The sequence below is a fragment of the Tenrec ecaudatus genome, chromosome 13 (assembly GCF_050624435.1).
Source record: "Tenrec ecaudatus isolate mTenEca1 chromosome 13, mTenEca1.hap1, whole genome shotgun sequence".
In the NCBI taxonomy this organism is placed as follows: Eukaryota; Metazoa; Chordata; class Mammalia; order Afrosoricida; family Tenrecidae; genus Tenrec; species Tenrec ecaudatus.
Window position 1 is genome coordinate 55,400,527 of NC_134542.1, and position 12,312 is coordinate 55,412,838.

Here is a 12,312-nt window from a genome sequence, read left to right on the forward strand (position 1 = left end):
ATCAAATTCAGCTGCTTAAAATTCAGCAAGCAATGGCAGTTAAAAACAAAGATATCTGAAAATTTGGATGGTATCTATATTTCTGAAAAAGGAATAGTTCTATAGGCTGATGATTTAAGATCTAAGATGTCCAGCTACAGACCAAATGTTTGTGATACTTTGAGGCAATAAAGTACATCTAATGGAGAAAAAAATTGTGTAGAAAGCGGAAACTTAAAAGAAAACACTGCCATCTAATTGATTCCAACTCAGTGATCCTATTGACCAGGGTAGAACTCCCCCGGTGAGTTTCAAAGACTGTAACTCTTTATCGGAGCAGAAAGCCTTGCTTCTGTTAGAAAGGACAGGTCCCATGTACCAGAGCAAGTGAGGAAAGTGTTGCTTCTAGTTTCCAATTAGTACACACATAAGGTTTATTCCAAATTAAAGCATGTTTAGACATGCCTGCAATCCATAGATAGCCACAGATAAGCCTCTCAGTAATCCACTTACCTTAGTCTTGTTAAGGTGGCTTTGTGAGAATCTGCTGTGTTAGTGAAATTCAAGGCTAAGACGCTCAGCTCAGAAAGCTGTAGTGTGACGGTATTTGGACATTCCAAAGGGGTAATCTTGATAGATTTTCTTAAAGAACACAAGACAGTCATGGGATGTTTTGGGAAGATATTTTAAGAAAATCGAAAGCTGCATTGGTAAAGAACAGTCCAGGAAAGTGGTGTCAAGGAATTTTTCCCCATTATGACAGTGGACCTTTTCATTCTGTAAGGATAGTAAGGGCCATCGTATAAGACTTTCATGGGAAACCTTAACCCATCTACAGCACGAGTCTTGGCCCTTTTGGTACCTTTTGGTTCCCCAAACTCAAAAACCATTTAAAAGGAACACAATTAGAGTCAGTTTTGAGGCTACCCTAACTGGTTTTTTGCTGTGGTATAATTTGAAGAATGTAGAATTCTGTAGGAAAGGGTTAGAAAAGTGGAAAGGCTGCTTTCAGAATGGATCTAGATGGAGAATTTGTCAAGAAGAGATCGCTTTGCACGTTGACGTTTGTTTAGTAAAGGTGTCTATAGTGTGGTAGCAGTGCTAGCCACAGCACATTGTTTCTTCTGTTAACATGAGGGTGGCACAGTGTCGCCTGGTGTGTGGCATCCATCTGTCCGTGTAATTGAACATCTCATTGAATCAAGTTATTGTGATTGCATTAATCTGACCTCTCTTTCTTCTTCAACTAGATTGAACATTTCCTTTTGGTTATTTTTTTAATTACTTTTGTTATTTTAGTAACTTCACTTTTCTTGAATAGACTTCAAGGAGAACCACCCTAACCACCCTTATACCTGATTCTATTTTACATATATTTAAAGAAGCTCTTGATCGGAATTTCAAGTTAAGGTCACTTCATATCACAGTTTTATTGGCATATACTTCGCAATAATTTCTAAAAGAATGCTTTTACTGAAACAGTTGGTTTATTTTTTATATTTTTTCTCCCATAGAGTGAAAAAGCTAAAGTCATTGAACTATACCTAAACTAATGTTTTCCCCTTACTTAACAGGCGTACACGAGTGTCTCTAAGGCTTCTCTCAGCCTTGCAGATCACAGAGAACTCGGAAAGATGATGAATACAATAATCTTTCACACAAAAATGGTAGATTCCCTCGTGGAAATGCTAGTGGAAACATCAGATCTCTCCATATTTTGGTATGTTGTCATTTCCTTTGAATAAAAAAATTGGAAATTTTAATAGCCAAATATATGTTTCTGTAGCATATTCTTTAAGGTGGTTCAGGAATAGACTGAAAAATAAAAGGAATAGCAGCTTTTTATTACCGTTGCTGAGAAAAGATGTTTGCTAAGTTGATGTTTTATGTCTGTATTTAATTCTTTTAAGAACAACTTTACTGGTTTGGATTTTATTTTTCACATTTCTTTGAGGAAATTTAAAAAATTCACTTCAAATTTTCCTCAAGATGAAGGAGAGGGGGAAAGTTGTGGATCAGGATCGATAAAGCAGATGTTGGAAATGAACTATCTAGAATGTTAATATGATGATGATATGGTGACTTCTCCCTTCGCCGTGCTGTCCTCCTTGGCCTCTGTTCGTAAATTTTGTGTCTTGTTCTTGACCATTTACATGTGTTCTCCCTAACCAGATATTGTGGATCTGGAAAAATAGTCTTGTCTTTACTTTCTTAGTGTCTATTAGAATAGGTACTTACTAAATGTTTAAAGGAAATAAGTGAATCTGGTGTGATCATACTAACAAGCAGTGAGACCAGGCTTCAAACTCAAGTAATATGATTCCAAAGGTGCATATTCTCAACTCTGTTTTCTGCTTCTTGGACTTTTTGTTCTTTTACTGAAGCTGATAGGGATAACCTAGTATATCCTTTCATTTCTGAACTTCTACAATAGTCTCTGAATAGGCATGGTAGTTATAGATGATTATGAAAATCTTCTCATTGCTATTATTCTGGAAAATAGCCTAGTTCTCACTGATTGGGACAGATAGTATGCTTTAATTAACAGTAAACAAAACCAAATCAAGCCACAGAGAAGGCGTAAAAGGTATTTTGAAGGAACTCATGAAACATCAGCAAATGCACTTTTTAGGTTTTGATACTTTAAATTTGCAAGGATTTTATAAGACTGTAAATCCTATGCTATTATGTCATTCAAAAACAGCCCTTAAAGTGGGGGCGTGGATGAGGATGGAATACCTATTCCATAGATAGGTGCTTTTGAGCTACAAAAGAAAGGAAATTTGTGGGTTTTTTATTTTGTTTTTTTTTTTTTAAATCATTTTATTAGGGGCTCATACAACTCTTTTTACAATCTGTACATACATCATTTGTGTCCAGCACATTTGTATATATGTTGCTATCATTCTCAAACCGTCCACTCTCCACCTGAGCCCTTGGTATCAGCTTCTCATTTTCCCCCTCCTTCCCCTCTCCCCCCTTACCCTGAACCCTTGATAATTTATAAATAATTATTATTTTATCATATCTCACACCATCCAACGTCTCCCTCACCCAGTTCTCCGCTTTCTGTCCTCCAGAGAGGAGGTTACATGTAGACCTTGTCATCTGTTTCCCGTTTCTTCCTCACCCTCCCTCCACCTTCCCGATATCGCCACTCTCACCACTGTTCCTGAGGGGCTCACCTGTCCTGGATTCCCTGTATTTCCAGTTCCTGTCCGTGCCAGTCACTGTACATCTTCCGGTCCAGCCAGTTATGTAAGGTAGAATTGGAATCATGATAGTGGGGGGGAGAGGAAGCATTCAAGAACTAGAGGAAATTTGTATGTTTCATCATTGCTACACTGTGTTTTTAGAAACTATGATTCCCCTCTCCTTCCTTGGAACCAAACACACTTGAAAATAATGTATAATTTTCCATCATTTTTAGTTCATTTGTATCCTTATCTTCTCAGCATATTTGCTTTGCCTGAGAGATGTTTACTACTATTCATTCTTATTGCTCTGAAGTATACCCTACCTATTTTATCAACTCTTTCATATTCAACAGCTTTTAAATCAGGATTTGATTTAAAAAACCAGTACCATGTTATTGTTTACTTGGTAATGTTTTTCTTTTTTATAGTATATAAAAATGTTTCTGTACAATTCAGTGAGTGAGTTTTGATGAAATTGATGCTAAAATACTTTAATACTATGTAAAGCTTATTTTGCTCCTTATTTTAAATATTTGTTAACCCTGTTAGTATTGTGAAATAATTATGTGGAAGGCATCGTAGGGGTTAAAAATAACTTTCATTCTTTTCTTGAGGGAATAAAGTTTATCATTTGGTAACTTCAGAGCATGCCCTTGAATCAAATTATAAAAGATCGTCATAAAATTTTAGCTATAAAAATTATGATTCTAAATTTTTGTTTCCTAACACAGTTTTTATAGTCGTGCTTTTGAGAAGATGTTTCAACAGTGTTTGGAGCTACCCTCTCAGTCAAGATATTCAATTGCATTTCCACTACTTTGCACTCATTTTATGAGTTGCACACATGAACTGTGTCCAGAAGAGGTAATATTCTATTAGTCCTATGATTCATATTCAGTACACTAAGCAGAGCATGCTGCCAGCAATTCACATATTTCCTTAATGTTGGTTTCCCTCCTGATATTCGGAATCAAACAAATTTTTGAGTAATTTTATGGTTAGATATGGACAGATAAATATATATGTGTGTAAGAACATATTGTATTACAGATCATTTGGAGCTAACGTTATTAAAACAATGGGCCAGGTTTTAATGTTTATGGTATTTATATTTTTAATAATTTGTCTTGAATTCTCTTACATTACTATGAAAACAAAGAAACAAAGGCATTTTACTAACTTTTTAGTATTGATATAGTCCACAAACACAGGGGTTGTTATTTGTAAAATAAACACATATATACATGATTTCTGAGTCACTGCAGAAGTTAGAAGTAGCTTTTATTAATCTAAGTATCTATCAAAAAATTTTGTTATATTTTCTTATTGTTCCTTCTCTAATCTTTGAAGAACAAAAAGCATAATCTAAGAACATATATTAAAATTAAATAATGTATTACTTTGTAATTTAATATTGAATCTCTTTCCTTTGAACTGCTACACATGTAGAAAAGAAACGTACCAGGAGCAGTAATATTGTTAGCCTCTTTACAAAGTAGGTGTCATAATCGCCTACGGGTTGTATTCTCTAAGAAGCAGATTACCCTACAGGGAGTTCATTAGGGAGTGATTTAGGGATTAATGCTTGCAAGGGTATTACCAGCACATAAAATAGATTTATAGAATTTTTTAGACTTAAAAGTTGACAACTAAAGTATACCATTAACTCTTATCTCACTATCATCTGTCACATTTAATTGCCCTTCAAATTCTCTTAATGATATCATTTCTTGAATTCATCCTCTGATTTTCAGTGCTATTGTTACTATGGTAGTTCAGATTTTCAATATTCTTTATATGTATTCCTAAATGGTTTTCCTCCTGTAGATATTTTTCTCTTTAAGATAAATACAATGTAACCTGGGTGCCTTTTTTCTTTTAAAGAACCATGAATGCAGCGGTTCTCAACCTGTGGGTCGCGACCTCTTTGGGTGCTCAAATGACCCTTTCACAGGGGTCGATAACAGTAGCAAAATTACAGTTATGAACTAGCAACGACAATAATTTTATGGTTGGGCGTCACCAGAACATGAGAAACTCGATCAAAGGGTTGCGACATTAGGAAGGTTGAAAACCACTGCATTGGTGGCTCTCTCTTACTTCTGAAATCAAGTAAAAATGGTCTCAGCCAGGTATGTAAAACTCGCAGCAGTACAATCTGTAACTGCCCATCTTTCCATTCCCTACTTACTAGCCCACCTCCACAAATCACCATAATTTACAGTTGTCTGTATTTTTTGGACTCTTGACGACTGTTACTTATTGATAAAAATTCATTTTCCTGCAGCTCTATCTGTTGTCATTGATAGGGACTGCACAGTCACTCTGGTGTTTTAAAGACTGACCTTCCAGAGCAGATCATCAGGCTTGTTTCCAGAATGCCCGGAGAAAGGGCTGGTTGAGACTTCAGTACCTTTCAGCCAGCACTCCAGGGCTCAACTGTCTATACTACCTGGGACTTCCTGTTGAACTGCTACCTCTTCCTAAACACTACATTTAAATCTCACCTACTCCCAAAAGATTTTCCTAGTTCTCATGTTAGAGTTCATCTCTTATTATATTTGTCACAGTACTTTGTACCACTATTATAACATCTCTCATCATCTGCTCTGTGACAGTTATTTTAGTGTTTCTTGTCCTTATTTTTCAGAGGAAGAATGTCTCTGGTGAATTGCTACACACTATAGTCATGCTGCTGATGAGTGGCATTATTTCTCTTTACCTAGCAAAGCCTACTGTTTTCTGCCTTGCAAATCATGATTTAAAAGATACACCCAAATTCTATGATTAAAAAGACACATTTCTACTCTTAATATACATAATTCACGAGATTCTTTCACTCTCTGCACCCCTCACTATGTTTCACCCTTTTGTTCTAATTTTATTATTTAAAATATAGACATACATCAGTGTCGTCTTAATTCATCTCTCTAGCCCAGACATTTTCCCACAAATTAACCTTCTCCCTTTTTCCTGCTGAATCTCTCAATTTAGATCGTTTTAGCTAGGTGCAGTGTAGCATGTCTGTAATAGAACTGTTGATTCTCCCCATACTGTTTCCCAAACTCATCTGACCATGGAACCATTTTTTGTCTGTGCTTCTGTGTTTATATATCCATGCTCATCTTCTCATCTTTATCTAAACCAAGTAAATTTTTGCCTGGGTTACTGTAATATATTAAGTGGTCCATATGCATCCACACAATCTGCTAGCTGAAACTCGAGGCCGAGAGCAAATCATGGGGAGACTTGAATGATACATTAAGAAGCCTTACCGTTGACAGGAAGTCATGACGTCACATTTGTATTTTAAGTAAGCTCATTTAATATCTGTAAAGAATGTGTTTCAAGCAATCCTACTTCACTGTTCTTTCAGATGGAAGTAATAGGCTTTGTCTTTCAGAAGTTATCATTTAAAATCTTTCCTAAGGTAGAGTGGGCCAGTATTATTTTGGCCTCCAAATCCCTTTTGACCTGGTTTCTTGTTAATACTTTTAAGGATATTTTAAATAAAAACACAATGTAAAATATGATAAAACTACAAGTAATTCTTTCATGTTCACATATTTTATATTTTGTGCATTTGACATCTGCGACATAGAAATAACAATGTAATCTTAGGAGAGGTCAATGAAAGGAAAACCTTTTTTATCTTTGTAAAGTATTACAAATGCATCTTTAAAATATTACAATATATACTCATGTATAAACCGAGTTTTTCAGCACATTTTTAATGCAGTTTTTGTGGTAAAATTAGATGCCTCGGCTGATATTCGGGTCGGCCTGTACTCGAGTATACATGTTACTCATCAGCATTTACAACAAAAAAATAAGCCCACCAAACTTCAAAACTCAAAAGGTCTAGAATTTGGTAGCTAGACAGAGACGGATTTTAGTTTGCATGTACATTTACATATGTGACCTTATAAAAATTAAGTATACATTTTCTTCTATTATATTCACAAAGTGTAATGCCAGCCCCAGCAATCTTTGATATTTGAATGCCTTGTGAGTTTATTTTATAGACTTGATTTCTTCTAAAAGTTTTATTTAAATATTTGAATTCCTTTCTATTTATTTTCTGTTTTGTATGCCACACAATTTTTTTGTTGTGTAAAATTTATATTTTAGACACAGATTTTTAAATGATGTAAGATTTCATTTATCTTAATTGGGAGTTGATACATATATCATTCTATAAGTCAATCACATCAAGCAGTACTGTACAATTGCTACCACAATCCGTTTCCAAACATTCTTTTCCTGCCTGGACTCTTTGACATCGATTCCCTTTTATCCCCCCACTTACCCTGTACCATCTGTGCCTTCCCAGAAACCCCTATTCTACTTGCTGCCCCTATACGTTCATCCATCTTGAGTTTCTTATACTGAAAAATAAAAACCTATAGCAGATTTAAGAGAGTGATCCCCAGTGACATAACACATCTGTGATAAACCCCAATATGAACCAACAGAAAATGTTGCCAACCAAATCAGGCCTGATGTGCATTAAAGGGGGGAAACCAACTGACAAAGTTTTAACCATTCGAGTTAGGTTTGTCCTTTTTGTCTTTATAGTCATCTCTCCAATGCACTCTTGTTTGGTAACTTTTTCTCTAATCTCTCTTATGGATAGAGAAAAATCACCCACTCCATCCATAGCCTTCTGCAAACCAGATTCTCACAATTTAGACTCTGATATATTCCCTCCTTTGACATTGGATTATATGATTTACGGTCCTTCTGTGACTGATACTGGTTTGTTTCTTCCATGTGGACTTAGTTGACATCTCACATAGATGGATCTTTGTTGGGGGATAAGCCTTTAAGACCCCAGATGCTATTTTTATCTGATAGATGGGCACCATCTAATTTCTTCACCACATTTTGAATAGCAGCCATCTCTTCTGTGTTCCCTTCCTGAGGGCAAGTATTGAGGAGGGTCATGATGTAAGAACTAATTGCTCCTAAATTGCAGTTAGGATTTAGTGCAAACCTAAAACCCATTTATTGGTCTAAGTTTTGTTTTGTCTTTTTAATCTGCCTTTAGTGCTCTTTCCAATATCTCCTTGTTAATTTATGGTAGAGAGTCTTAGGGGTCATCCTCCTGGGGCCTAACGATCTTCCATTAATGTTGTGTTTGAATAGACCCTGGTACTAATTTTGTAAAGCCCTGTTGAGAGAGGGTTATTTGGCCAATGCAGCCTAACTTCATATCACAGTTCATGAATTATTCACTTCTACAGAAGCAATCCTTTCATGACTGGATGCTATTTATATGAACAATGGGACATAAACATTTAAACCTCAACAATGATTAAAAACATCCTTTAACATGGTCTGTTTTCTATAATATTTAAGATTGGATACAGATTTTTCCCCCTGGAGTTTGAAGATTAAATTCATAGTTGTTCATGTTAAGGAAAATACTGTTTTTTAAGATACTTTGTAATTGTGTGATCACAAAATATTTTACATCAAATGTGTAGAAATACTATACAATAAGTTAATTGATATAAAGAATTCTGTAATTTTCCTTATCCCTTACTGTGGAGTAAGACTTTAGCCTAATTTTTCATGTTTACTTAACAATTTTCATCTAAACCACTTTTTAAAATATAATTTTCCTTATTATTATTATTCTTCTCCCTTTAAAGCGACATCACATTGGAGATCGCAGCCTATCATTATGTAATATGTTCTTGGACGAAATGGCTAAGCAAGCTCGAAATCTCATCACTGATATTTGCACAGAACAGTGTACTCTTAGTGACCAGGTAATAATTTAATTGTTGCTTTTAATACCGATAGGGCAATTGTGGATGGAAGTAAGAAAATGAACTTACCAGGTAAACTTTTTTACAGAGGGCATTAAATCAAATTATGATATATTTTATAGAATTGTTTGGATAAAACAGCATTGTTCTCATTACATAGTAATACTTTTTGTCCTTTACCCAACACTGTCACTATTACTGGACACTGTACTGTCCAATTTGGCTAGCCCCACAAATGGCGCCCAACGTGGGGCTGAATCCCACGACCTTGAGATTAAGAGTCTCATGCTCTGCCAAACTAATTACGGGTTCAGTAAGCACAATTGTCCAGTTAAGATATATAAAGATTATAGTAAAGTCATGGAGAATAATTGGAGAGAGTAAAATAAAGAAGTCAGACACATTTCACGGTAGCATGCTCACCTCAGCCCCGCTTGGTGGTCCACGTGCAGATGGAAGACGAGAGGGTAGGAGAGAGAGAGCGATTTACTGCTAACCAAGGCCTGTATGTCTTTGGTGGTGTGCAAGCCCCTCATTACAGGTAAAGACATACATTACAGGAATGCGTTGTACAATAGGCAATACAAGTAATAGGAGGGGTATACACAATGGGCATAAGTGTAACAGGAAGGGGATGAACTAGTGGGGGTACACATGATAGGAAAAGGAGGGACTAGGTATACATGTGACAAGATGGGTCGACCCTAGATTCATGATGGCAGCCTAACCTTGGTCATCCTTGAGTGGGCTTGACCCCCCTGGGCTCTCCTACAGGGAAATAATCTACTATCCTTTTCAGAAGGGAGTGGGCCGTACTTAGGGTGGGACAGACTATACAGGCTGATTGTTCTAGATGGCTGATAACCCTTAGGGATAATAACCCCCGAACTCCCAAGTGTATAGTCATTTGCCACGTGTAGCAAGCAATTAAGTTTGGAACATATTTGGGGGAGACAACTTGGGAGAAATCTTTGTTTCCCACAATTCCCCCTTTTGTTTTATATATAAAATTCAAAAGACGCACAGGGCTACACTGTAATTTTCTATACATTGAAAGCTGTCAAGACAAAATTGATGACAATATTAAAGTACCAAAGCCAAAAACTCGGTTATATGACAAGCACTTTGAATCCAGAGTCAGGGGATCAAGCCTTCCCATGCCCATCTACTATCGGGGGGAATGTATGAGAGGAGTTGGATGCCGTGTCGGGAAGAGATAGAGCAAATAGGAATATCTGCTCCTATAAGGAGATATAATCAACCATGTGCTTACTTTAAGGCAGTACAGCTTTAAGAGGAGAAACTGTGGAAATGATAGACTACTCCAGGAAAATGAACTTGGACTATATCTCCAACTACCAGAGTGGCTGTCTTCCTTTCATGGAATACTGTTCTTCCAGATTCGTTCTGTACCAGTCAGGGAATAAGTCCCAGTCATACTCCCCTTCTGTGTTATATTTAAGATTCAATAGTGTCACAGAGGTGACATGGTCTCTCTTCAACACTTAACTTCCTATAGAAGCTGCGTAAGACTGTGAGCATCAAAATTATGATGGTAAACAACAGACTGGAACTTAAGCTATGTGAGATGCTCTGAACCCAAGCTTGCAGGTCCAGCCCTCTCATGCCATTCACCAATTGTTTAATCATATCAGAGCCAGGAGATACCTTGAGCCTCTCTTTGAATGTATAGAAAATATCCTATTTTAGCTGATCAAAAACCAATGAAATGTTTCCCTTAAACCCTTGCAAATGTTTTCAAATTAAATCCCAATCATGCAATGTTTTATTATGTGGGTAAGGGGTTATACAAAAATTAGTAACATACCGATCACATTTTAACATTAATTGATGTTGCAAGTCCCATGATTTGATCTCTCAAACACTGGACAGTTTATTGCAGCTCCCCTACTTTTCCCCCAGTTCATTGTCCAACTTTGCCTGAGTGGCCCAGAGCTGATGTGAGTTTACTTCCCACTTTTGCATGAAATGTTCCGTTTTGATGGACTCCTGTAGCGCTCCCCCAGCACGGCAGCAGTGGTGGCAATGGCTACAAGTCCGATGATAGCTGCGATCAAGGTTCCCACGAATGGGCGAGGTCTTTTCAGAATCTCTGACATCACTTGCATCACGAAGGACGATTTTGGACTGCTCTCCCATCTGCACTTCACCTCCACCGGGATCCGCACCCCCAGCTTGCTCTTTAGGATGAGGATGCTGTCTTTTGAAAGGTTTACAAGCAGAGCATGGTTAATACAAGTGAACAAGTTACAGTGATGACAGGTGGCACTGCGAGCAGTTTCATTTATGATGATATTTCTTATAGCAAGCACATACGGCAGCTGTACACATGAGACTATGTATGGAGTCTCATTCTTGTGGAAAGCATAAGTATAGCCAGGTTGACTGGTGCCAGTAAAACTTCCTGTATATCCTGTTAGAGGCTTAGTGGCAAGCGGTAATTTCCTGAGGTCCCACTGTTCAGGCCCTGTCTCAGGCTTCAGTAACCTGGGCGGAGAGGGACAAGTTCTCCATGCCAGGCCATCAACTTTGACCTGGTAGTGACAATGCCATTAGGGATCTTATGCCACTCACAATTACTGACATAATCACATGAGGTGATGTTGGAGTCCTCTGAGCAATTAGTTAGAAATTTTCCATGGGGACCCCAATCAATATTAGTTACAGTGTCATTTCTTAACACCTTTCCATGCGGCCCCTGACATTTGAGCCATTTGAGTGTCAGCAATGACATACTGGTAACTCATAATTTTACAGGTTTCCAATAATATCTCCTCCTCCATAGTAATGGAGTTTTCATATTTTGCAAATGCTTCACCCATAATCATAGAAGCCATAGCTGGTTTCATTAAAAGCCAGCCAGTTCTTCCATGCCCGAGAGTTAACGACTAAGCAACTGAGGCTTACACCCACACATAAATGCAGTTTTAAAACCTAGCGTGAAATTAAAATTTTTGCCTTCCTCATTGGGGTGTCTGGCTATTCCATTTCCCCAAGACCCTGGTGTCTACAGAATCATTTACAAATATGACAGGGCTAGCCTGAGTCCACTCCACGATTTCTAGTAGAGGGGGAATGAGGAACATAAGCCCAGTAAGCGTGATTAGCACTTAACTGAGAAGAGACGACTGACATGACAGCAAGCATTGCCTGGAGCGCATGCTCACGGGTGATAGGCTTGCCAGCATTAGTTAGTGTTACTTGTGCTTGCTGGTTCAGAGCTTTTATTTGTCCCCAGTTGGGGGTTGGGGTGAATTGCTGAGTGTTTGATACAACGATGTCACTTACTTATGGAAGGGGCTGCCATCCCTGACTGGGACAGCGTCAGGGTCAGAGTG

The 12,312-nt window shown here is 37.4% G+C and overlaps 1 protein-coding gene across 2 annotated transcripts in view; it reads left to right on the plus strand.

The window, feature by feature from the left end:
• NCKAP1 (NCK associated protein 1) overlaps positions 1–12,312 on the plus strand; it is a 93,263-nt gene that overhangs the window by 50,843 nt on the left and 30,108 nt on the right. For both annotated transcript variants that reach the window (XM_075530084.1, XM_075530083.1), the window contains exons 16-18: positions 1,554–1,699; positions 3,908–4,040; positions 8,834–8,953. In XM_075530084.1, coding sequence (XP_075386199.1) covers positions 1,554–1,699; positions 3,908–4,040; positions 8,834–8,953 — 399 coding nt within the window. The remainder of the gene's footprint in view (positions 1–1,553; positions 1,700–3,907; positions 4,041–8,833; positions 8,954–12,312) is intronic.